Source organism: Acinonyx jubatus, chromosome C2, assembly GCF_027475565.1.
Source record: "Acinonyx jubatus isolate Ajub_Pintada_27869175 chromosome C2, VMU_Ajub_asm_v1.0, whole genome shotgun sequence".
Lineage (NCBI taxonomy): Eukaryota > Metazoa > Chordata > Mammalia > Carnivora > Felidae > Acinonyx > Acinonyx jubatus.
In genome coordinates, this window is record NC_069384.1 from 121,828,917 (window position 1) to 121,855,906 (window position 26,990).

At 50.6% G+C, this 26,990-nt stretch overlaps 1 protein-coding gene across 1 annotated transcript; it reads left to right on the forward strand.

The window, feature by feature from the left end:
* Nucleotides 1-797: 797 nt before the first annotated feature.
* On the forward strand, nucleotides 798-26,990 carry RBP1 (retinol binding protein 1). The gene is made up of 5 exons (XM_027062000.2): nucleotides 798-813; nucleotides 2,355-2,804; nucleotides 3,258-3,436; nucleotides 24,800-24,901; nucleotides 26,745-26,990. The coding sequence occupies exons 1-5, from the start codon at nucleotides 798-800 to the stop codon at nucleotides 26,796-26,798; spliced, it is 801 nt and encodes a 266-aa protein (XP_026917801.2). The 3' UTR covers nucleotides 26,799-26,990.

Here is a 26,990-nt window from a genome sequence, read left to right on the forward strand (position 1 = left end):
CATTAAATGCAAATAACTGTGATGATACCTAATGATTCCATGACACCCACGGAGTACTTTTCATTTCAATTCATTAGACTGACCTTAAGGCCCCAGAAGGGGACACAGGTCAGCACGTTTTCTCCCTTGCCTTCTCCCTCACTCATAAGGCCCCCTCTCTCTGGCTCAAATAGCAGTATGTCTGGAGGAATACTCTGTGCCATGCCCTTTATATTCGTTGTCTCCTTTGCTTCTCACCTCCTTAAGAGGTAGGTAGTCAGAGTGTCCCCATTTTACAGATGTGGGAACTGAGGTACAGAAGGGAGAAGCAACTTACCCAGGGGTACTCAGCTGGACAGTGACACATTCACCTTCAAACCAAGCACTCAGCCTTTAAAGCCTACCCTCACAACAAACCCCCAGCTGCAACAGCACAGCCAGCAGGGGACACACTTGGGAGAGCCCTCCTGGGAGGAGATCTAGAAGGGCAAGAGTCTACTGACCCCCGGGAGGACAAAGGCAGCACAACCAGGCTGAATTAAGTGCCCAGCTGGCCACCTCAGAAGAGTAAGGTCAGGTAGGCAGGAAACCTGTAAGGTGGCCAGAGGAGGGAGGAGTGGCCAGATGTTGGTTCTTTAGGATGAACAGAAGAGGACCAGACAGGTGAGGAGGGCATGCCTCTGCCTAGAGCATGAAAGGACTGCTCTGGGCATGGCAAAGGGCCAGAACGGACTGGGCCAGGCACTGCCGTGTGCCAAGCACTGTGCTGGGCATTTGGCATACACCATCTCAGCACAAAGGGAGACTTAGCACAAAGGATGAAGGTTGCGATAGGTGAGAAATCCGGCTGGCCGAGCTGGATGGCTCAGAGGAGCAGGAAGAAGGGTTTAAACTAGTTTCAGGTAACCAAGAAATGGCCAGTTTACTGCTTAAGCCCTTGGCTCATTCCCGGTTCTGGTGAGTCAAGCTGACAAGGAAGCCCAGGGTCATGGCTGGCCCTGAGTAGATGCCACAGAGAACCCAGTCCATGCCAGGATCCACCCATCCATCTGACTGAGCCACAGGGGTTTCTTCTTGCACCTTCAGGTTGGGCAGGGCTGGGACAGGGTGTCCTGGCTGTCCACCGAGATGAGCCCTGAGCTGGCTAGGGAGGGACGCAAGAGTCAGGATCTGGGTGAACAACTGATGGCCTGAGGGTCCCAGAGCCAGGTGAGATGAGATGGGAAACCGACCTGATAGGGGCACGGCTGTCTAGAGCAGTGTGATTCTGCACCCCTCTCCCAGGCACTTGGAGATGTCTGGAGACATCCTTTTGGTTGGGGGAATCTAGTGGGTAGAAGCCAGGAATGCTGCTAAAAATCCTTCAATCCATAGGACAACCTACCACCACTCCCAACAGAGAATTATATGGCCCCAAATGGCAACAGTGCCATGGATGGGAAATCCTGGTGTGGAGCAAGCTGGGTAAGAGGGGCTTAAAATCCAAGGCACTCCCTGCGATGAAACTGCCCCTATTCTGAGGAAGAGGCATTTTTTTTCCCAACTCAGCAAGATGCAGTCTGAGGCAAGGACTAGCGTGAGCCCCAGGCTGGGGGGGGGGGGGGGGGGGCAGGGAGGGGGTAGGGGAAAGCCATGGCAGTGCTAGGGGAGGAAGAGAATGTACCTGCTGCCACCCAGGCTTTGATTTGTGCAAGAAGCAATTTATAAGAGATACTTAGTCTTTAATGGAAGGTCAAAAAGTCAACCCACACGATTATGTCATCTCTTTACTGGCAAAGGCAGAGGTTTTAAAGCACTTTGACATACCCACCCGGTGGGAAATGAAATGTGATCAAAGATCTTCACTGTGGAACTGTTTCTAAGAGCAAAGGATTGGAAACAACATAAATGTCCATCTGTGGTGGGCAAGCTAGATAAACAATGGAATATCCCGCCAAAGAATGACATTTTCTATGTATAGAAGTAGAAAGGTCTCTGGAATATATTAACTGGAAAAAAGCACAGTGAGAAGAACACTACGGAATACTTCGCTGCCATTAGATGAAAAGGGAGGCAAAAAATCAACAGTATATTGATCATTGCTTACATTTGCATAAAGCAGGGGATCTCAAACTTCTCTTTGTATCGTAACCACCCAGAGGGCCTTTTCAGCCATACTTAACTTTAAACAACATCAACCTTGCTTTTATTTGGGGGAGGGATGTGGAAATGTGCCCACTTTTCTCGCCCAGAATGCAACTCTCCAGCTTTTCTGACCCTGGCCGCTCACCAGCCCGACTGGCCAGGAGCAAAGATCAGTGACCAGCTCCTTCCCTAATCACTCCAGCAAACCCTCCGAGACTGTTTGTTAACCCTTAATGGCTGCTGAATGTGAGACGTTCAAGGCGTTGGAAGGAATCCCTCAGGAACCAAAGACTTGGAGCCACTAAAGCACCTCCCCCCTCCTCACCCCCAACTCCTCCTCCATCTGGAAGTGACCTTCAGGTCACTGAATGAAGGTGGCCGCAGGCCAGAGACAAACTTGGCCCTCCGACGCCCCCTGCCCCCGCCCCGCCCCCGCGAAGGGGGCGGAGCGACGGCTGCGAGGGCTCCTCCCGCGGGCTTTGTGCGCGCCTGGAATCCAGCTGTCGCCGCCCCTCGGAGCCCCCTGCCCCCGGCGGGCGCACATTTCCGGGCCGCCCACCACCCCGACCGCGTCGGTAGCCGCTGCGCCTGCCTGCTCCGTGGCCGTTCCGCCCCAGTAGCCCTCGAAATGCCGGTCGACTTCACCGGGTACTGGAAGATGTTGGCTAACGAGAATTTCGAGGAGTACCTGCGCGCTCTCGGTAAGCTGCTGCCCCGGCCGGCCGCTCGGGGACGAGGGCTGGGCCCCGCAGAGCTCTCCCGAGGGCCCGCCTGCCTCCGCCTGGGCCAGCCGCCGCCCCGTGCGCCGGCCAGCGAAAGGGCTTCGGCCGCCAACTTGGAGGGTGGGGGTTGTTAGGACTAATTGGTGGTAAACATCTGATAGTTGCCTCTAGACGTGGATAATTTCATTAGGAAAGCTGGGTCTAGTTTGCTAGGTTTTGTTGGTACAGGGTCAGCATAAGGCCAGAAAACTTTGTTGCAAAAAAAAAGAATGCGCAGAACCGGTTGCTGGCTGAGACAGCGCTAAGCGAACAGGAAACCCCAATGGTGCTGCCCCGGGGAGGAGCCGGCTCCTGGGACCCCGCTACCTTGGAGACAGTTATCTGAATTTTCCTGCCAATTCTCTGTCCCCTCTACCCCCTCATCCCCTGCAGATGTCAACGTGGCCTTGCGCAAAATTGCCAACTTGTTGAAGCCAGACAAAGAGATTGTGCAGGACGGCGACCATATGATCATCCGCACGCTGAGCACTTTCAGGAACTATATCATGGACTTCCAGGTTGGGAAGGAGTTTGAGGAGGATCTGACGGGCATAGATGACCGCAAGTGCATGGTGAGGATTTGCATACACCAGGGCATCTCCTGCCCAGGGGGCCTGACCGAAGTCTGGACTACTTCCTTTGGGAGGGAGGCGAGGGCCCTTATGTTCTTAGGGACCAAGGATCTTCATACTCCCAGCCCTCAAGGTAGGCAGCACCCACTTATCAAGCATCCCCCTCTGCCCAAACAGGATAGTGATGGATATGAAAGCTGCAGATTGTTGAGTCTCTGTTGTGTCCGGGCACTGAGCCAGATGTTTCATACATCTGACTTTATCTAATCCTCACAACCTATGAGGGTGGTAGGAGTATGACCATTTTACAGATGAGGAAACAGTCTCAAAGAGATGAGTAACATGCCCAGAGTAGCTAGGCAGGGGCTGGGCTGGAATTCTAGGCAAGTCTGTTGATTCTCTTCTCCTCTGCCTGTACTAGGGCCAGGTGGAGGAAGGCTGAAGGAAAGGAGGAAAGAAACACAGGGAACTCTTTTGAAGTGTAAAACTTCCTGTATAGCCTAGCATGAAGCCATTCTAGGAAGCAGGAGATATCGTGATCTCCCTGAAGCCTCTGACCTGCCCCACCTCGTCCCGAGCTGGGATTTGGCTCCTGGCCCTCCCCTTCCCCACCCTATATTCCACTGCCTGCTGAGCTTCCTTTGAACCTTGCAGCCAACCCCTACTCAGTAGGTCATTGCCATGGTGGCCCAGGCTAGAGGAAGCATTCCTGCAGGAGGGGGAGGGAAGTGAGCAGCCTATCCCCAAGGGTGGGAAGCTGATGACCCAGAGACCCCAATTAGCGTTTCCACAGGAAATTCTAGAAGGTCAGCCCCAAGTCTCTATCAACATTCTTGGGTCACTGGAAGGTCTGGGTGCTCCCAGCATCCCTTTCAGTCTTGGGTCCAGAGCTAGTATTGTATGCTCACCCCCAGGGACCTGCTTTGCTTGTTGACGGAGCGCCCCCCCCCCCCACCATCTCCCTTCCCCCTCCCAACATTTACTGAGGGTCTGCTGTGTGCCCTGCACCGCACCATTATTTTACACCATAGCCCAATGAGGGAGAGATCCACGACCCCATAATATACAATGACTGAGGCTCCAAGAAGAGAAGAGACTTGTAAGAGATGGGATTTGAACCCTAGGCCTTTGCACTTTGAAGCTCACCCTTCTGCTCCCTGCCAGGCCCCTATCTGCCGGTCACCTTTGCAGAAGCCAGATGGCAGAGGTTTGCTGGGGCTGTGGTTGAAGGTGCCAGAGTGTGGAATCCCAGGCCTGGACTACTCACCCCCGGCCTGTTGATTCATTAGAAGGTAGTCAGGAGTTGATGTCTGAGTCTGCTGTTTGGAGTAATGGCAGAAGAGGGGGTAGCCAGTAGGGAGTGTCCTTGGAGAGGCCGATACTGGTGTAGGAACATGTCAGTTGTGCCTTAAGAAGGCCCAGGGCCTCTTAATCCTCAGAGAGGCTCGCAGTGGGAAAGGAGACCGGCAGCAGGGTCTGCCTTGGTAAGGTGAGGGCTCTGCCTTTCAGATTACTGTCCACGATCTGTTCCCTGGCCTGCTGGATGGAACTTAAGGACACCTCTTGTCCCCAGCTCACTCTTAGGGTACTCACAGAGCACATCAGACATCTCTGTTTGTTTTAGGTCACTGCAGCCTCTGGAATGTGCCCGCTTGTACTTACTTGGCTAATTGCCTTCCATCTTGCTTTCTCTCCCTCATCCATTACTGCGTGGGACGTATGTTGATCACCTGGTAATACTAGCCAGTGCTTGTTGAGTGCTTACTGTGCACCACATACTGTTACCACGTACTATTCCCATTTTATTTTAACCCAATCTTCACAATACCGCTTTCAACCCCATTTCACAGATAAGAAAACTGAGGCAAGATTTCTTGTTGTGTGATGTTGGGGAGGTTAAGTAAGTAGCCGAGGGAGGGTTTGAATTTGGTCTGTCAGCTCCAGAGTCCCTGCCATTAACCACTGCACTGCACCTACCGCGTTCCTCACACACTAATCACGGCCCCAGGCACAGGGACGTGGAGGAGGGTGTCGCAATCCCTGATGTGCCAGGAACTCACAGTCTTTGTGGTGAAGACAGACACACACAGAGAACATAGTGTGATTAGTGGTGACAAAGGGAAGCACCTAGAGGAGGGGAACCCAGAAGGACTTCTGGAGGAGGTGGCTTCTACACAAGAGGAAAGGGGTAGAAGAAGCGAAGGTTTCAGACACAAAGGAAGGGGCACGTGGCCTCCTCCTTTTCTCAACTCAGCATTAGGACATCAGGACAACCCAGGTGAGCAGATCAGGGAGCCCAGCAGCTGGGCAAACTAATGACATTGGACTAGGACTCATGGTCACCTTTGCTGTCCCAGGACTCAGGGCGCCCCTCTCCCAAATGTATGGCACTCACTCACCTTGGTGCTGTTGGGGGGGTGGACGGCCTCTCTGCCCCGGCCTTCCCTTGACCCTTTGCATTGCAGAGAAGTCCTTCTCTGGCTGCCAGCTGGATGGAAGCCTACGGTGAAGAGCATAGCCAGGGGAGGGCGGAGGATAATCGAGTTGTAGCGACTGTCCAGCCCGAGGCTTGCAAGGGCCAGAGGAGCTGCCTGCCAAGAGGCCGCAGGGGCTGAGGTCTCCAAGTCCCCCTGGGGTCCTGGGCCAGGCAGTTGCCAAAGCTAACTTTTACCGCCACCCCTTCTGCTCCACACACTCCGCACCCACCAGCCAGGAGCAATGGCCAGGAGGAGGCCAGTCTGTTCTCGGCACCAGGTCGGCTGGATTCTAACATTTCCTTCCCAGCACATCACAAGGGTCTCATTTCTCACCTGGGATTGTTCATCTGTTTTGTTCATTCCTTTCTTGGTCCGACAAGCATTTTATGGCGCTTACCCATATCTTTGCAACCCCTGTGTTACTGAGACGAATTGCACAAGATTCCTGCCCTCATAGAGCTCAGGGCATTGGGGGAGGCCAGACATTCTGTGATAGCATGCGGGTGGGGGCAGGACAGCCAGAGAGGCACCCCCCCTGGATCTGGGAGGTCAGGGAAGGTTCTCACAGGAAGTAGTCTGAACTGTGGCTTGAAGGATAGACAGGAAATAGCCAGGCAAGCAGAAAGGGGACAAGAGGAAGGCCAAGGCCAAGAGAACAGAGGTTGGTAAATGCTACTTCAGACCTGTCCCACCTTGGCCTCTGGGCTCAGCCCTGGAGACACAGAAGCAGCAAGGCCTTCTGGAACACCCAGGCCATTTTTTCTTCAGTGATGGCAGTACAGTGAGCTGAGGAACACAGTGTGGAGGGGTGAGGGAGCAGTGGTCAGCGAAGTTGCCTGGTTGAGGGGGGCCTTGAAAGACAAGTAAGCATTAGGGCATATGCAGAGACGGGAAAAGTGCATTCTAGACAGAGGGAGCCGTGTCTGTGAAGGCCCAGGAGTCCGAAAAGGGCTGGTTGTGAGAGGGCCTGGGAGGTGGGAGACGTGTAGTCCACAAATACCAGAATGCCAGATGTGACTGGGGAAGACAGGAGTGATGAGGACCCAGTAGGGAGCCTGCGTGTGACCCTGACAGGCTGCAGGGACCCCTTGCCGGGAGAGGTTTGGTCAGACTGACATCCTTCCCTAAGGGCCCAGGGGCTTGCTGGCTCAGAGATCTCCCGATTCTGCCTCTTTCTATGGGAACATTATGTGTGCTCTAGCACAGCAGCCAGAGGGTGAAATCTGGCCTGCAGATGTGTTTTTGTTTGGCCTGCACAGTGTTTGAAAATTTTCAGAGCCAGTTGCCAAAGTTTGTAAGATTTCATAGAAAAATCCATATTTCTGCCTGTTCTTACCAACACAATCAAGATGGCTGAAAACACTGGGTGCCCATTTCTTCCTGTGCCGTGTGGACCCCTGGGGCACTGTCACAGCTGTCCCTTTAGATGGGACACCGCCCAGGCCTCACCCCGCTCTGTTAACCTGAAGTCCAGGATCAAGGAGCCCTTTGTCTTTGTTTGCACTGTGGGTTCTTTAAAGTAGAGTTCTTTAAAGTGTCCTGAAGCAGACACCAGCCACAGGAGCACACGAACTTGTTAGAAACACAGATTCTCCGGCCGAGCTGTTGGCCTACGGAATCAGAAAGTCTGGGTGGGGCTGGTGGGTTGGGGCTCAGTTTGTGCGCCACATGGCTCTGATGCAGCTGAAGTTCCAGAACCCCTGCTCTGGAGGAAAGAAACATATCTGTGTGTACGTGCATCTCTGGAGACACTGGGAAACCATACAGTCAGCTGCAGAGGGCCCCGGGCCACCAGCTGGTTTGGTCCATCATTTGACACCCCCCCCTCCCCCCCCCCGGAGACATTGCCATCCAGGCCCAGAGCTACCTGGAATGGCTCAGCGGTCTGTCCCCAGACTGAGAGGTGGAGGATGCAGATCTGTGTGGCCCGGGATCACTCAGCTCACATTTCCAGTCTGTCCTATTCAGATTTTATGTGACCTGCAGGCAGCAGGGACTGTCATTTTGGCGGAAATGTGTGAAGACTGGGCTTAGCTTTTCTCCGCTGCTGCCTGCATGCCTTTATCCATTAAAAGCAAATCTCGGGCCCAGTTTGAAGCCAATATCACGTATTAAATCCAGCACAGGTAGCTTTGGCAGGGTGGGAGGGCTTGCAGGAGGAGGGCTCTCCTCAACCCCAGATAGTGTTCCCCACTCAGGCCAGGGAATCCCTTGGAATGAAGAATGATGGACTTCTTTGTTCCCAGCTGTCCCCAGCATGAGCAGCTTTTGTGGGAGAAGACAGCCTCGGTCGGAATCACAGCCATGAGCCCGGCTCCGCGCAGTGGTGGCAGAAGGGCCCTTTGTCATCCCACCTCGGACACTGGGGCCGGTTTTCCCTGGAGGGGGCACCTTTGTTCATTTGGGAGTCTGGTGCCTCTTGCCCTGGCTGAGGCTTCTCCCTCAGCTCCAGCTGTGAACTCAGGATGACCCCTTCCGCAGAGCCTTCCTTCCAGCTTGCGGCCCTCCACCCCTCTATTGCTTTCTTTGTTTTTATTGTAAAAGGAAAAAGAGAATTCAAATAGCGAAGGAGAGAGTGGACTGCAAAGGAAAGGGCCCCTTCCCCTACTTGGCCTCATTCCCACCTCCCAGAGGGTATCACCGCTCCTGTTTCTGGTGGATCTGTCGGAAATCTTCCTCGAATATAGAAGCTGTCTATCTATTGATCGGTTAAAAAAAAAAAAAAAGGGAAGGAAAGAAATCCAGTCCTTGGCTCCTTGTTTTCTCACTCAGTGCTGCTGCTTAGGCATCTTTCCATGTCTGTGCTTGTAGATTTTCTGAATTCTCTCTTTTAACCATCTGTGTTTCCTTCCCTTCCTCCCTTCCTTCCTCCCTTCCTTCCTCCCTCCCTTCCTCCCTCCCTCCCTCCCTTCCTTCCTTCCATCCATCCATCCATCCATCCATCCAACTAATTATATATGGTAATACATGAAATCCACGAAACTGCTGTTAACACTTTGGTTTAAACTCTTGCCAGCTCTCTGATCCTGTTCTTGTCTCATTAATGGGTTTTTTTCTGGTTCATATTTTAAAGAACACAATGCCGATGGCACAGTTAACTCCCTGGACCACAGAGCTGTGAACGCCCTCAGACTGGGGAGCCTTCCGAGGGCCACAGATCAGGCCCCCAGCCCTCTGCTGGGTCCTTTCCAGAATGGAAACACGGAGTCTCTTTCATGTCTTAGCTAAAGTTCTCCGACCTTTGAAATCGGTGTCAGCAGCATGCTTTTGAGGATTACAAAAAGAAGAATTTAAGCAACCCAAATAAAATGCACAAAGTAGCTTTCAAGAATCACACTGTTGTGTTAGGTTTTGTTTTTTGTTAGGCAGGAACAGAGAAAAATAACAAGCCCTAAGTCTTTACCAAGGCACCATGCCTGCACCGAGTGATTTTAGCACTTTTTCTCTTTTGGTCTCCACAACAGATGCAGTTCTCTAAGTGTCATTATGCCCATTTTGCGGATGAGAATCTGAGGCTCAGAGAGGTGAAGAACCTTTTTGACCCCAGGTCCCAGCCAGCTGGTGGCAGAGGAAGGATTCTAACTGGTCTGTTTATAAAGGTCTGTATGACAAGGTCTCCCTCGGAGCTCTGCTGAGGGCCAGCACCTCAGGTCCTTATTGTGAGCCCATTGCAGGCTGGAGGTGAGCGCACAATACTGACAAGGCATGGGGGTGTGGACATCAGTGCTAGTCCTAGAGGCCGACATCTGGGCTGGAATCCTCCTCCCTTACCCAACTGACAGTGACCTTAAATGACTGGACACGCTGCCTCTGTCTTCACATCTGCAAAATGGGCATCATGATTGCTGTCTCACAAGGCAAATTCAGAGGACCATGGAGATAGCACAGGGGACAGTGCCTTGTGAAGCCACAACACTGTGTGCAATAAGGGACCGAAAGCCCTTGTGATGCCTTAGACTAGAGGCAAAGCATAATCATTGACGGTGGCCCGGTGTTGGTTGGGGGAGTTACCGCTGTTTGTTTTTCTGACCGACATTGCTCTCCCCACCCACCCAAAGAAACACCTCCTCTTCTGGTGGGAGGTATTCCCTTACTCACCTCATAGGCTCTAGTGGAGCTGCGCGTCATGGTACACTGTCACTCGTGGGTTGGGCACCTTAAACCAGGGTGATGACCGTGTCCCGTGACCTGTCACGGGATTGCCTCATCTCACCTTTTCCCGGGGTTTAATTTAGGGATGCTGGCGGAGAGCTGTGTTCTAGTCCTTCTAAAGTTCATAAGCTGGTGGGATGCCATCTCCCATGGCCATGTGGAGCAATCCAACAGAAGGGAAAGATGAGGCCAGCAGAGAAGCAGAAATGAGAGAGGGAAGCTGCAACACTGGGGATTTGCTGGAGCCCCCGACACCAGCACATCTTCAAGACTTTCGGTGTACTTGAGCCAGCAGGGCATTCCCTTTCTTCCCCCTGAGGCTGTGTGAACCAGTTTCCTGTCACTAAAGACATCCTCAGACAGAGCCCACAGATCATGGGTTAAAGAACCACATCAATAGAGCAGGAGTTCTCAAACTTGAGCGGCCCACCCCCCTAAGTTTCCAAAATCGGAAGGTCTGCCATAGAGCCCAAGAACATGTTTTTCTAATGAGCTCCCAGATGCTGCTGATGCTGCTGGTTCAAAGGCTGGGCTTTTGATAACTCCTGAGAAAGAAAAATGAGGAAGCAGCCTGGCCCACGCCCAGGATCCTGTGATGTGCTGGTCATGATTCAGTGTAACAAGCCTGCGCCGGGGCTCCGGCTGCTTAGTTCTGGGGGCTGGATGAGAGTGGAGACGTGCAGTCCAGTCCCTGCAGATGGAGTCTGCTTGGGGACACCAAACTGGCAGCGACCCATGATGGCCTGCAACTGAGCCCCCGGGTAAAAGACCTCAGTAGTGTGTGTGTGAACAAGGACGGGCTACGACAGAGCACTTAGGAGCTTTGGCCTTGAGGTGGATCCAGATTTGAATCTGGGACCCACCTTCCAGCTGTGTTTCCTTGGCGAAGGTACTTTATCTGTCATCTATAAAAATGAGCCGGGGGTCATAGCACTGAGATTATTGTGACAATTATGTATGGTGATGAGTTATTTCATTTTTCTATTGCTGTGTAACAAACCACTCCAAAACCCAGTGCTCCAAAACTCTAAGCAATAGCAGCTGTTTATTTTGTTCACGAGTCTGCAATTTGGGCAAAGGGGGGTGGGTGGTCCCCGCGGCATGTCCTGTCTGCAGGGAGCTGGAAGACCCACGTTCCGTGTGGCCCCTCACACGCACTGTCTCCTGGCTGCTTGAGCTTCCTTAGGACACGGCAGCTGGGCCCCGAGAGTGAGAGGGCTGAGAGCACGAGGCAAAAGCGTATGACAGTGTTGTGATCTGCCTCGCCTCCAAAGTCACATAGCGATACTTTGCCATATTCTCTTGGTTGAAGCAGTCGCCAGGCCTGGATCCAGAAGACCTGAGTGAGCAGGAAACCCCCTCTGCCCTCCCCTCCTGACATCCGGAGGCTGTAAGCTGATGACTGCCTTCCGGTCCCCTTGGCCCCGTGGGAAGCTTCTCCCGTAACCAGCCCTGCAGCTCAGGTCCTATTGTAACCTCTCACGTGGGCTTGAGGACTTACTCGTGTTTGACTTGGAGTTGGCTGAAAACTCTGCCAACCAGCTCTGTGCCTGAGTCACAATGGCTTCGTCCCTGGGAAGCATTGGTGTGGCTCATCTGTGTTGCACAAACTGATCTGTGCTAGAGCATGCGTGCATACACACACACATACACGTACACATACACACTACCCCTTGTCCTCCAAACGAAAACTCCAGGTCTCCGTTATGATGCCTGAAATGCCAACATTAGAGCACATTTATTTTGGTTAAATATCCCAAGCCTTTTCCAGGTGTTTCCTTTAACCAGCAAATACCTTAGAGGGCTGGTTGTCTTTAATACAGGGTGATTGGTGAGTCTGTCCTTCCTCCGCCCCCCGCCCCGCTTCTTTCTTTCCTGACCTGAGGGGCCAAGGACAGCAGAGGAGACTCTGGGGAAGAACTGTATGAACAAGATGGGCATGAAAGGTGTGAGGGTAGAGATGGAGGAGAACCCAGGCTGCAAAACCCACCCTTACCCGTCCTCACAACATACCTGGCTCTGCATGCAGGAAATGAGGGGCTGGGGAAATCCTGTCTGACAGTGTCCGGTGAGTCAGAAACATCATCTCACTCTTTGGCTCCGAGATCCACTTATGTGATTACACTCCAAGAAAACCACTCAAAGGAAAGCCACGTCTATTTGTCCAAAGGTATTTGTTTGTAGCTGTGTGGTTAATAACCCTCCCCAACCTACATATAAGCACAGCCACCATCTGGGGGCTTCTGTGTGGCCGGCTCTGCCCTTGCACTTTACATATATTATTTAATCCTCCAACAGTCCCGGAGAGGAGGTGCTACTCCCGTTTTACAGACAGGGACCCTCGGGTCCTATGTCACATTGCTGGTTAACCATAGCCTTGGGATTCAACTTCACACCTCTCTGACTCCAGACTCTGTGTGGTTTGCAGAACTGGTCGCCTCCTGCTGGTGTTCCTAAGTGCCACATAATCACAGGTGGTTAGAGTAACTGTGGCTTTTTGATTCCACAGACCACTGCATTGCCATGTAAATGATCACCGTGAAGATAAATGGAAAGTGTTTATGGGCAATGAGTCAACAAGTTCGGTAGATTCTGCTTCTTAGCATCTCTTTCCCCTTCCCCCATCCCCACTTGTCTGAATATCTCTTGTCTGTAATAATAACAATAATTATTAACATCTCTTATGCTTACTCCTGTGCAATAGGCTCAGCACTTTCCAAGAATTCTTTTTTTTCATTTTATAAATTTATTTTTATTTTTTAATTTATATCCAGGTTAGTTAGCATATAGTGCAATAATGATTTTAGGAATAGGTTCCAGCGGTTCGTTCCTTATGTATAACACCCAGTGCTCATCCCAACAAGTGCCCTCCTTAATGCCCCTTACCCATTTAGCCCATGCCCCCATCCCCAACCCCTCCAGCAACCCTCAGTTTGTTCTGTGTATTTAAGAGTCTCTTATGTTTTGTCCCCCTCCCTGTTTTTATATTATTTTTGCTTCCCTGTCCATATTTTCATCTGTTTTGTATCTTAAATTCCACTTCATTCCATGTATAAAGTCATGATAGTTGTCTTTCTCTGACTAATTGCGCTTAGCATAATACCCTCTAGTTCCACCCATGTTGGTGCAGATGGCAAGATTTCATTATTTTTGATTGCTGAGTAATACTTCATTGTGTGTGTGTGTGTATGTGTGTGTGTATATATATATATACACACACTATGTGTGTGTGTATATATATATATACACACACACCACATCTTTATCCATTCATTGTTGATGGACACTTGGGCTCTTTCCGTACTTTGACTATTGTTGATAGTGCTGCTATAAACATGGGGGTGCATGTGCCCCTTTGAAACAGCACACCTGTATCCCTTGGATAAATACCTACTAGTGCAATTGCTGGGCTGTAGGGTAGTTCTATTTTTAACTTTTGAGGGACCTCCGTACTGTTTTCCCCAGTGGCTGTACCAGTTTGCATTCCCACCAGCAGTGCAAAAGAGTTCACCTTTCTCCACATCCTCGCAAACATCTGTTGTTGCCTGAGTTGTTAATTTTAGCCATTCTGACTGGTATGAGGTGGTATCTCATTGTGGTTTTGATTTGTATTTCCCTGATAAGTGATGTTGAGCATTTTTTCATGTGTCTGTTGGCCAGCTGAATGTCTTCTTTGGAAAATTGTCTATTCATGTCTTTTGCCCATTTCTTCACTGAATTATTTGAGTTTTTTGGGGGGGGGAGGTGTTGAGTTTGGTAAGTTGTTTATAAATTTCAGATACTAACTCTTTATCTGATATGTCATTTGCAAATATCTTCTCCCATTCTATTGGCTGCCTTTTAGTTTTGCTGATTGTTTCTTTCTCTGTGCAGAAGCTTTTTATTTTGATGAGGTCTTAATAGTGCATTTTTGCCTTTGTTTCCCTTGCCTCCAGAGATGTGTTGCGTAAGAGGTCAAAGAGGTTATGTCTGATTTCTCCTCTGCGATTTTGATGACTTCCTGTCTTACGTTTAGGTCCTTCATCCATTTTGAGTTTATTTTTGTGTCTGGTGTAAGAAAGTGGTCCGGGTCCATTCTGCATGTCACTGTCCAGTTTCCCTAGCACCATTTGCTGAAGAGACTGCCTTTATTCCACTGGATATTCTTACCATGAACTACGTCTTCTCCCTGATCTCCCTTCCACCATTCTCAACACTTCACCCTATCGTTCACATTCTAAAATGGGAATCTCACTGTATCACTCCCTGGCTCAACTGCCCAGGAGCTCCCCAGGGCTGGCAGGCAAAGGCCAGAGGTGGCTTGGTTTTTCAGAACGTGGCTCCAGCTCCAATTCCTACCCACCCCATATCCTTGGCCCCATCCCGCCATTTGCAGGCGCCTTCACTTGCCCTCCTCTTTGGCATCTCTCTGTTCACTTCCCTGGGATAAGTCCCCTGCTTTCTCCCTTGGGAGAATAATTACCCATTGGTAAAGACCAGCCCGGGCTTAACTGTTCCACCAACCTTGTCCTGACTCCTCATCCCACCTCATTCATCCTTTCCTTTTGCTTCACTGTCGCTCTCTGCAGCCATTGCTCCCAGGGCACCTGTGACACTTATTAATGCATTTGAGATTCTAGACAGTGGAACCCATACTTTACCTGTCCAGTGCCTAGCACAGAAGGCTCCATTGTGTTTGTCATAGGAGTGTTACGTAAAAATAATAGAACTTCAAGCAATATAACTTGCTTGATCCATTTGCCACTCGATAATAGCTAGTGTTTGTTGAGTATTTCCCATGTGCTAGGGATTCTAGACACTTTCCATGCATTAGTTCTTTTCTTTTTTAATGTTTTTTAATTTATTTTGAGAGAGAGAGAGAGAGAGAAAGCAGGGGAGGTGAAGAGAGAGAGGGAGAGAGAGAATCCCAAGCAGGCTCCATGCTGTCAGCACAGAGCCCAATGCAGGGCTCGAACTCAGCCAACCATGAGATTATGGCCTGAGCCAGAATCAAGAGTCGACGCTTAACCGACTCAGCCACCCAGGTGTCCCTCCATGCATTAATTCTTTTAAGCCTCACGATTCTGTAATGAAGATGCCAAAATTCTTCCTCTATTCTATGTGAAGAAAATGAAAGCCGGCACCAATACCACTTGTCTGAGCGGAGAGAGCTGGTGGAGCCTGAATTGGGATCCTGGCAGTCTTGAGTCCAGATTGCTACCAGAGAGAGGTGGCATCCTTGTTATGTTAAGGGTCACAACTCTGGAATAATTTCTCTGTGAGGCTTTTGAAATGTCAAATGCAGTGTCCCCAGTGAGGTAGCGGGGTCATGGATGGAATTGTCAGGTGCAGAGGAGTGGGGGTCTGGTTTGCATCTCATTTCTCCTCAACAGTGGAGGCTGTCCACGGCCCAGCTCTCTCTGCGGCAGAACCTGGCTGAGTCATAACCGGTTCACCTCCGGAGCCAGACCATCGTCTTTGGAGTCTCATCTATGCCACTTGCCAACTGGGCATGAAACAAGTTATTTCACCTCCCTGTGCCTCTGCTTGTCTGTGAAATGGGGATAATTATAAAGTAAGGGATCCCTACTACTCCGTGGTGAGGATTAGATGAGGGAAAGCCTGTAATCGTCACCTCCATCAGTATGAGCTATTACTGTTAATTCTTTCATCGTGTAACCTGTGTTCTCCAGAAGACAAATTTTGGAGGTGGTGACGTGTGTGTGGGTGCCCCGGCCACCCAGAGAAGAGCTGGCAGAGCTACCTCACGCAGGCTGGCCTGCAAGGGCGCGTGCCTGTCCACAGCCGGAGAGAACAGGCTGGGCAAAGCCAATGGCAGAGGGAGCTACTGCTTATGGAGGGTTTGCTGTGTCCAGCACTGAATGGGTCCTTGCAACCCCTTGTTTCATTTCATCCGGATGCTCTTGTTCTGCGGCAGGACATTCAGCCCCACTTTGCAGATGAAGAAATGGAGGCTCAGAAGGTGGGGTACGTTGCTCAGGGTCTCCCTGCTAGGTAGGGATGGATTGGGGCTCGGGCCTGCATCTCTCCAAGACTGTCACCAGGCCCCCCCCAACCCCCCCACCCGCACAAATGCCCAGATCAGGCAGGCAAGCCGGCCCATAGCCTGCCTGGTACTGTTTGGCAGCAAGAGCATCCATGGCGGCAAGATGCTCATGGGGTAACAGAGAACAGGCTGCGGGTTCCGAGTTGGGCAGAAGGGGGTTGAAACCATGACTGGCACTCTTCCTGGCTTGTGTGGCCCTGGGCGTGATGGCTAAGTGCTCTAGGACTCAGCATTTCAGGCCAGTGTCACACAACGGCTAACGCAGTTCTGTACAGCTCATCTTTGGAAAACGGCTACATTATCTGAAAATAAAAATGTGCTCATTGCAAGAGTACCCCTACAATGTTTTTCTGCCATTTGTTCGTTCATTCAGCAAATGGTGATATGCATTTTCCCTGCCTTAGATTCTGTGGTGGGGCTTGGTATCCTGCAGTGACTAAAAGGATCCCAGACCCCAAAGAGCTCTCAGTGGAGAGATCCCGACCTGCTGACTCCTCTTCAGCTACTGAGCTAGCATCTCTTATCTTCTGGGAGCTGTGTGCTTCTGTTCGCCTTGAGAGATAAGAAGTAGAAACCAGAGGCTCTTGTGGAAGTGACGAGGTTCTGGTGGACTCTGCCCTTCAGAGTCCCTCCGAGCACTGTGGCAGGATGGCCCCTCCTTTACTGTACATCCTCCCCCGCCACCTCCCAACAGCCCCCCCCCCCCCCCACCCGCCCTGTGGACTTGATAACAAGCTGATTCCCTGCCCTGGCTCAAGTAGCAGGCTGGCTCTGCCTGCCAGATAAGCAAACATCCGGACTGTCCGTTGCTCAGGTCTGGCTGGTTGGAGCCGCCAAGATGTAAAGTGAGGGAAAAGAGAGGCTGAGTCCTCTCCCCAGTAAATTCTGGGCTTGGAGGAGCCGGGTCAGGATCCTTGGGGAGGGTCATGCCAAGAGAGTCCAGCTGGGCAAAGCTCATTTAGAAGCCTCACTCATGCAGCCTCCGGCCTCCCTGCATCTGTCCAGGCTGTTCCTCTGTTTGGGATTCCCTCGTTCCTCTTTTCCAACTTCTACTTCTTAACTAACTCCCGTGGTGTTTTCTGGTGTCAATTCCAGCATTAATTCCAGCAGTGATTATCCCCTCCAGGAAGCCTTCCCTGATAGATCGCTGTCCCCATTCCAGAGACTGATGAGATGCCTTCCCACTTCTGCAACCACCATCACCTGCCTCAACTCAGCACTTGCCATCCTGTTGGAATTCTCTGCTTGTCTTCTCTAATAGTCTGTCTGCTCTTGAGAGTAGGATGCTCGCCTCACCTGCCTCTGTTTCCAGTACCCAAGGCTAGTGTGCAGGTGTCGAGCGCACGATTGCCGGATGTTTCCTTGCACGGAACCATGCTGGAGAATCCTACTGCGCATTCGAAGATCAGCTTAGATCAGGTAACTGCAGGGCACAGTAGGCAAAAACATGGACTCTCGTCCAGTGAGACATCTCATCTCCCCACTTCGTGGCTGGGTGACCTGAAAGGCTCAGTCTCCACATCTGTAAAATGGGAGAAGTGCTCCAGGAAGATACGACCCAGGCTGTATTTAATACCCTGCCCTGCCCAGTGCATAGTGAATATTCAGCACATATTGTTAGAGTAATGATGGTGATGGTGACGGTGACAATGACAGTGGTGCTATTACTTCCACCAGAAAGCCTTCCCTGTCCCTTCACTGGGCTGGGTACCCACCAACCACCCCAACTCAGAACACCAGTGGTGTCAATGCCAGTTTACATATCTGCCTTCCCCTTAGGCTGAGCTGCTCTGTGGCATAGCTTGGGTCCAGCCCAGGCTTAGGGCCCCTAGATTGGGGCACTCAGTGCTGGGTCCCTGTATTGGCTGAGCACAGTTTCTCATGAGCCCTGTGACTTTCTCCAGCCCCATTTCCCTCCTCCCCATCCAGAACCTTGGCCTCATGGGGCCTTGAGCTCTCTAAGGGCTTCTTGTTTTAAAATTGATCCTGGGTGCTTTCCAGAATGTTTAAGGAATTTTAAAAATGACACGTCAAGATTAGCCATAATATTTTATCATTTTGTTTGTCCTAAGAGTTGTGTTATCATTTGCGGTTAGCTCCTTCATGGCATTAGAATTGCATTCTTTCATGCCCACAGAGGTCTTGTTGTGGCTTTACTGGTTTATAGTAGTTGCACATAACAGCTTTTGTGTCTCTAATTACTCGTTCACATGTTAAGGCCTTATTAATTTAGTTTTAATCTGCTTTTAGAGAGAATTGGCTTTTCCCCTGAATGTGCTGATTTTAGATAATTACCAGCCTCCTAGGAGTGGATCAGAAGAGAGTGAGCACACTGCTCACCGGGCCGAGCCTCGTGGGCAGCTACTGGACTTTTCCACCAGAAAGAACTGGGTCCAGGTGATGGCCCAGCCCATAAACCCCACGAGACATAGGCTGGTTACCTGACTAAGTCTAATTTTTATCAGCTCTAGAGCTTGAAAGTCAAGTGAAACGTGGAAGTACCTGGCATTTGACAGGCTGCCTGTTACCTTTCCTGACTTTTCTCATCCACTCACTTATTTAACACAGGCACCAGAGGCTGTGAACTGTCTTATTGTCCCAGGAACCCTCAAAGGGTGAAGCATACTTTAAAATCAGACTCCAGGAGCAATGGCCAATTTGCAGCTTTTAACAATTCACATCATGTACAGGAAGAGTCTAGTCACTGTCTGGTTTTTCAATCCCCCACCCCCTCCAGAATTTAAAGAGCACAGGCTTTGGAGTCAGATCTGGGTCAATCCTGGCTCTGACCTTTGCAGAAAGAAGCACTATGGACAAGACCTCCCTTCTGACCTGGCTCTGGAACCACAGAGACAGTAAGATGCAGTCCTAGGTGCCTCTGGGAGGTGGGTCCGTAAGCACAGGGCTTCCCCGAGCTGTGTGGGCAAGTGTGGAGGGGTCAGTGACCCATCCTCCCCCTGCTTGTTGGAATGGGTGTTTGGGGCATGTGGGAGCTTTAACAAATGTCACAATTCTTGGGAGGCAAGATGAATCCCACTATTTGTGGACCAGGCCAGGTCACTGACAAGAGATGGGTCCATTTAGTGTGAATAGTCTGTCACTCCCAGTATAGGTCACCTGCACAGGGCAAGGGGGGCCTCGGGACCCCTGGGACATGCTTCCTCAGGCTGCCTGCCGAAGCCGGGTTTTCTGTGTCACTGGTCCCCATGCAGCCGTGCCAGCTGGGGTTTCTAAGTGGTCAGGGGAGCTGGATAATGGCTTTTGAAGTGACAGTCCCTTGTCATAGTGATGCAAAGCTGTCTTCGTTCATCTGTTGGTGCATGTCTTTCTGGGAAAGCTGCTGACAGAGCCAAAGTGTTAGAGGTTATTTGTTTTTAATAGAAAAGTTACTGGACTGGCTTCACTTTACAACCAGCTGCCCTGGACTCCAGCCCTTTTGCAGACTTGCAGGTGGTCCGTGCAGTGAGGAGAGAAATTGAAGGTGGCCGGACTTCCCCTTTGTTTCCAAGGTGGAGTCCCAGAGCCCACAGTGGGGGTACAGACAGCACTGCCTATCTCTGTGGTTTGTATCGTGTCCACCTCAGCCCCCACAGGCACCTGCCTTCCCATGCCACTTGGAAAACATCAGGAACATTCTCTCGCCTGAAATTCCCCCATTAGACCCTGGCTAAAGGGATTAGGCAGTAGAGAGTGCCTGAGCTGGGAACCTGTGTTGAATGACCTCTTAAAGACCCTTTCAGACACGGCATTCACAGGGCAAGCCAAATCCTTGTCCCAGATTTCACTGCTCCTGGTCTAGCAAAGGTGGTTGGCTCTTACCACAGAGGACGTCACAGGAGGAGTTCTTAGGTCCTGGGGAAGATTGTCATCAGGAGTTATCACAAGAAAACAAGTGACCATTGTTTGTTACCCAGTCCCCTTCCAACATTACTTCTTTCTTTATTTCCCCTCTCCTGTTCTTGGGTGACCATCCTCCTCCCTGACTCCTCACCCCTCTTTTCTGTTCTTGGGACAAATCTGGCCCTCTGGGGAAAGGCTGGTTTATTCCCATAGGATACAAAGCTTAAATAGAAAAATCCATTCCCACCAAAAGTGAACATGAGCTAGCCAAGTGGGAGAACTAAATCACTGTTTGGGAGCCATCACTGCCGTGAGTGGCGAGTCTCCAAATCTTCAGCTTGAACAAAAACTAATTAAGTTTTAGGGCAGTGGACATCCCAGTGCTCCTGGGCGCCCAGCTCAGCAAGCAGCCCCTGCAAGGTCTCCTCCTGGGTCCAAGTCTCCAGGAAGGGAAGGAGCTTCTGAAACGTTTAGCCACGATGAACAGCCTATCCATCATGGCTTCACAAACTTCCAACTTAAAAGAAAAGACTTTTAGTTCTTGTCCAGCTTGGACAAGCAAATCCCATCCCTATCTAAACTCTGGAGGTCTTGATGACTATTATTTGGGCCTCCTATGCCAGCCATGGGCATTTTACGTACATTTTCTCTCATCCCCAGCACAACCTGGTGAAGTAGGGCTTCTGGTTAGCTAATGCCACATAACAAGCTGCCCTGAACCTAATAACTTAAGACGACAACCATTTATTCTCTTGATTCTGTGGGTCAATTGGGCAATTCTTGAGTTCCGTGTGACTGCATGTTTAGCTGAAAGCTCAGTTGGGGTGCCTCAGTTCTCCTGCGGTAACCTCTCTCTTGTCTCCCCAGGATAGCCTGGCCTTCCTCAAAGCACGGCAACTTGGTTCCCACAGGGGAGGGTTCTGAAAGACCAAGCCCCCGGCATACGAGCGCTTCTAAAAGCGCTGCATGCTTCGTGCTTGCTAATGTCCCGTGGGCCAAAGCGAGTCACAAAGCCAAGCCCAGAGTCTGTGCAGGAGGGGACTTCACAAGGGTGTGAATATGTGATCCATTAATCCCTCTTTTGCGGATGAGGGCACTGAAGCTCAGGAGGTTACTCTCATTGCTCAGTCATTCCTCACGGCTAGAGACGGAGATCCCAGGTCTGTTGACTCCTAGGCACGTGTTCATTGTGGACAGTACTGGGTCCACCTGATACAGGTGGAGGGTGGGCGGTGGGAGGGGGCAGGTACCAGGAGCCCTGTGTACATGATGGCTGAGCTTCCTGCCCTTTTTAGCCTGGAGGACAGCTCGGCTTCTTCCCCAGCCGACGGGTTCCACCCAGGAGATCAGAGCCAGCGGGCTGCGTTGCGGGTGCAGGCGGCCCTGGCAGGCATTGGAAACATGCTCCAGGCCACAGTCCCAGTTTTCAGCCTGGCGCTGTGGCCCTGTCTAGTCCCCCAGCCCTGTTCCCACCCTCTCCTTAACTCCAGGATAGCTTTTATGGCACTGGCCTGCTTGTCCTTAACGCACTGTGTTTGGCATGCCTTGCCGCTTAAAAACAAAAACTAGTTTATGTTTCCTGTGAGAATGAGGAGCCCTCCCAGCCACTGCAGCCTCTGGGTTTCCCCTAATGCCAGCGCCAGCCACACCAGGCTGGAACCGCCTCGTACTTTTCCATCTGACCTTCTCAGCGGTGATCTCTTGAGGACCCATCTCTGGCTCTCAGCACCCACACCCAACAATGTTTGGACTGAGCTGAAGGGTGTTCTCCTGGAGCTTCTCAGAGTCTGAGCACAATGCCTATGTGTATGTGCAGCCCCCAGAGACTCTAGCAGACACCTGCTGGATGCCCTGCCCTAGGCTGGGAAACACGGGGGTCACAGAGTCCTGCAAGCCTCATGTTCCAGCCCAGATTCTTTCCTTGTTAGCTGAGTGACCCTGAGAAACTGCCTTCACATCTCTGAGCTCAGCCTCCCCTGTATACATCCAGTCCAGAAGAGAATAGTCTCTGTTCTGTCCAACGTACCCAGGGTCAGAGACAACAGGAATTTGGGGTTGAGGAAGTGTCTCCTTTGGACACTGCCATAGCATTTGTGTGTTAGGGATCCTTCCCTTGAATGGGCTTGATTGTAGGGCTCTGAGAAAGGGTTCTCTATGCCCAAAGATCCTTCTGCCCTCTCCCTCTATCCCTCCATCTCTCATGATGCCTGAAATTCTGCTATCCATAATTCTCTTGCTAAGGTATTTTATTATTTGTATCCAAATGGTCCCCATTAAAAGATGTCAAATGATCTGGAAAGGGTAACATGTTAGTTCAGGAGCAAAGACTGCCTTACCATTAATGAACATCTCTTTCAACCTCGTGCCCTGACGTTGATGTTGGACGGTAAACAGGTGTGAGCTTTCTGGGGCTCAAGCTGGCAGTAGTTATCAAAAGCCTTAAAAATATGCATACTCTTGAATGCTACAATTCTTCTGTAAACGTACTCCAAGAAATTGATGTGTTCAAAACTGGGTTATTCCAGGCAGTCTTACTTATAATAGCACAGAATAATAAATAACTTAAATGTCCAAGAACACCGAATGGACTAAATGATAGTGTGTGGATATGATGTAATACTAGCAGGCTTAGCTCCATGGTCCTGTGACCAAGTGCAGTCACACAGGTCACAAGGCACAGAAGGGCCCCTCGCTTGGTTTAATGCTCGTCTGTCACCATCTTAAAATTCCTAACATTTTTTTAAAAGAGCCCCTCATTTTCATTTTCTGCAGGGCGCCACAAATTATGTAGCTATTTCCTTAATATTATGTAACAATTAAAATAATGCTTATGCGGACTATTTATTGAAGTGGAAAATTGCTTCCATTAAATGAAGAGACTAGGGCCCAAAACCATAAATGATGCAATCCTAATTTTTTTAAAAACAGAAATATATATATGCATTCATAGAGCAAAATACTGGACATAAACACACCAAAATGTTAGAGTAATTACCTCTGAGGAGGCAAGATTACAGGTATTCTTTTTATTACCATGTTCTTCTTTGAGCATTTCTTGTATTTTCCAGCACGGAGGGCCTGAATATGCTTATTGACTCTAACATATCTGGCAAAGGCAGAAGTGTATATAGCGTAACTGGGGACCAGCGATCTTTTCTTAGCCTCAGATGGAGTCTGGAGCCTTTAATATACAGAGTAGACTTCAGGATAAACACACAAAGAGAAGTTCAGTTGATGGGGAAGCCAAGTACTCTTACGAGCTCCTTGAAGCCGAGGAATGTCTGATTTCTCAGTCCCCACTTCCCTTCATAAGCCCGGCATGGACGGGGTGCCCAGTGGATGGGCATCTTGTCTTGTGGCTTGAGTCATTAGTGGTCTTTGCCCATGACACACCTCATCAGACATCAGCTTCATTATGTTCTCATTTGAAGGTGGGAGCTTCTCTTTGGCTGGACATGTGCCCCGAGTGATCTCTAGACCCCAGAAAGGACGTCCCCACCCCAAGTCTTCCTGATCTCCGTCTCCTTCTGGAAACAGGTTCCAGGACCAGAGGTCTGATTTACTCCTGCACACAACTGGCTCCACCTGTCACCCTGTGCCTGTGTTGCCTTGCAGGCTTCACCCTAACAGCAGAGGGCAGCAGTCATCAGTGAGCCCTGGAGGGAGCTGAGGGGTTTGGAGGAGGAGGTAGTCCCCACTGCCCAGTGAGTGGCCCCACTCACTCCATACTCATTTCCCAGACTTCTTCTCTCCTAAATCCTTATCAGGCTGTTGCTGACTATCTATCAGCTGAACAGCTGAACGTGGCCGGGAACACATGAATCCTAGAAACTTGCCTCTGTAAAACCAAGGCCAGCGAGTGAATGGCCTCTGGCCCCTTCCTATGACAGATAGGAACACAGGCACCCAGAGACAGGGTGGACCTGCCTAGAGCCACACAGTGAACAAGGGGCAAATGGAGTCTTAACTGCAGCAGTGAGGAGGCAGGGCTCATAATGTGCAATTGCCACATATGGAAAGGCTGTTGAAGGGGAGGTGGGTAGCTGCAAATACGGGAAGTGCCCATTGCACCTGCACAGTAGCCTCTCCCTGCCCACCTGGGGTGCACTCAGCCCTCTGAAGCCCCTCCTCCTTTCCCAGCCCCCTACTCAGCCCCAGCTCTGAGAGCCCCACCTTGATGACCTTTTCTCTCCTAAGTACCCCTTTAAGTGAAATTTAGGGAAGTTTTTGTAAATGTTAAAACTGATTTCCAGGGGACATCTGGGTGGTTCAGTAGGGCAAGCACCCTACTCTTGATTTCAGCTCAGGTCAGCTCACTGTTGTGAGGTCAAGCCTCACGTCGGGCCCTGCACTGACAGTATAGAGTCTGCTTGGGATTCTCTCTCTCCTTCTCTCTCTACCCCTAACCTGCTCGCACACACACACTCTTCTCTCTCAAAAATAAAGAAATACTTAAACAAATAATAAAATAGGGATGCCTGGATGTCTCAGGCGCTTAAGCTTTCGACTTTGGCTTGGGTCATGATCTCAGAGTTCATGAGTTCAAGCCCCGCATGGGGTCTGTGCTGACAGCTCAGAGCCTGGAGCCTGCTTCGGATTCTGTGTCTCCCTCTCTCTCTACTCCTCCCCTGCTCACATTCTGCCCCTCTCTCTCTCTAAAAAATAAATAAATGTTAAAAAATAATATAATTTAATAAAATAAAATTGATTTACCTGTTATAATAAGACACGTGGTGGACGGAGTTAGGCTGCAAATGTTCTGTAATGAAATTGACTTGAGCACACCCTGCGTAAACAAGGTTGGGGCTGCTTGCTCAGGACTGACAACCCTGTTCCTTTGCTTGGCAGACCACGGTGAGCTGGGATGGGGACAAGCTCGAGTGTGTGCAGAAGGGGGAAAAGGAGGGACGCGGCTGGACCCAATGGATTGAGGGTGACGAGCTGCACCTGGTAGGTTGTTGGTGTGTGGGGTGGGGGCGGGGGGGGGGGGGGCAGAACAGGGTCCAGAGACTATAATCACTGTTGAGGTCCAGTGGACCTTGGAAAAATACTCTGTGGCTGGGCCTTGGTTCTGCTCTGAAGCTTCTCTTCCAAGGGCCTGAAGAAGACCTTTGAGTGACTTTAAACACTGAGCCCCGAGTTTTCAAGGTCTAGGCTGACTCAGCCGTCCAGTCAGAGACATGAGGAACAGAGGTGCGTTTGCTAAGCATCAGACGTGGAGCTAAGCTCTTTTGCATTCCATAATCTCTCTCTGTCCTCTCAGCAGCCCTATGGGCCAGCTGCTATTAGGGGTCCTATTCTGGAGATGAGAACGTGGGGGCGCACATCCAAATTACACAGCTAGGAGACGGAAGAACTGAAATTTGCTCCCAAATGATGTCTCTGTTCACCAGGCCAAGCTGTGGCAGGCTCGAATCAAGGAGAATTCTTTAAGCTTCTCAACACTCTAGGTCAGGGGACGAGAAGCCTTTGTCAGTTCAGAAGCCTAGGTGTGGGCCTCTGGCTTGGGAACTCCGGTCAAAGCCACTTCTACTCCATCCATTGTCTGGGAAAAGTATGCACAAATCCAGAAGAAGGGGCTTAACATCTGGAGAGCTAAAATAACACATGTCCTCCGAAAGGAGACCTCCCATCACTCCTTTTCCCTTGGAACTCCCCGACTACCTTCCTTCTGAGAAAAGAACCTGGTCCAGGTGACTTGGGTTCTTCAACTCTTGACTCAATGGGTACCTTTGAGTAAGTACCTTCCTCCCTCAAGCCTCCCCTGCAAAATGCCATCCTACCACAGGAGTTCTGCAAAGATCCGAGTCCGTGTGAATGCTGGGAAGAGGCACGAGGGCATTATTTTCAGAGGCATTAGGCTAACGCAGTCCCTGACCTTGAGCCTGTCTTCTCCCCGGGCCTCTATTTCAACTGCAGAGCAATGAGGGTAGATGGGTATGTGGTCTCCACTGGCTCGTTCAGCTCAGTAGTTCTGTGGCTCTATGCCAGAGGTTGCAAATGGCGGGGTGGGGGCGGGGAGGGCTCGGACCTCTTTTCTTTGGCCATCAGGGAGCTGCACACTTCTTCAGGGAACAATTTAAAAATTAGGAGATGTCACGTAAATATTCAGATTTTCAGCCTCCTTCAAAACACAAGACAGAACAAAACCTTGGAATGTGTGGTGACACTCTGTGTGTCATTTCCCCCAGCCACTCAGCAGGGGCTGTCCTGTAAGCAAGGCATGAGCTTTCTGGTCTGCATTTGAGTACTACCTGGGAGCTTTTACTAATAGCAGTCCAGGGCTTCACCCACTGAGACACTGATATAACTGGTCTAACCTGGGACCCAGGCATTTTTTCAGACTCCCCGGGTACTCTAATGTGTAGCTGAAGCTTAGAATTTCCACGCCATTTGCAGCTTTGGCCTTGGCGACCTACTGAATCCTCTGGGGGTTAAGCCATGTGTCTGGGCCCAATTTCTTCCAAGATTGGGCACAGACTCTGTCTTGGGCTCAGGACTGAGGTTCTGAAAGCCTTTTGGCTCCTTGAGTGTAGTAGGGGGAGGGGAGGTATCAGAGGGTCCTGCTGGCCCGTTTTGAACCACATTTTTTTCCCAGCCAGCCCTGCCTAGGGCATAGCAGGGCCCAACATCCACTGATCCAGTTTAACGGACTTTCTAAGGAATTGGTTAGTTCGAACCAACTCTTGAGGAGAAATAGCAGGCGTTATTTTCGAAGTTCCTGCCCCTGTATGCACTGAGCCCCAAGTGTGACTTTGCTCTGGCCAACGACAAGCATCTGCTTTTGTTTCAGGAGATGAGAGTGCAGGGTGTGGTCTGCAAGCAAGTATTCAAGAAAGTGCACTGAAGCCTGAGCAGACCTTGATCTCGAAGAATGAGTGGCATGGACGTGTGGGCCAGGATCCCCTTCTTTGCACAGCATGGGGCAGAAATGTCCAGCCACTCCTAGGCATCTGTTAGCAGAGTCTCTCTCTTGGCTTTGTCTCTTTTCTTTTCCTTAAAACGAAGCCATCCCAATAAAAGTGATTTCTGCTCAATA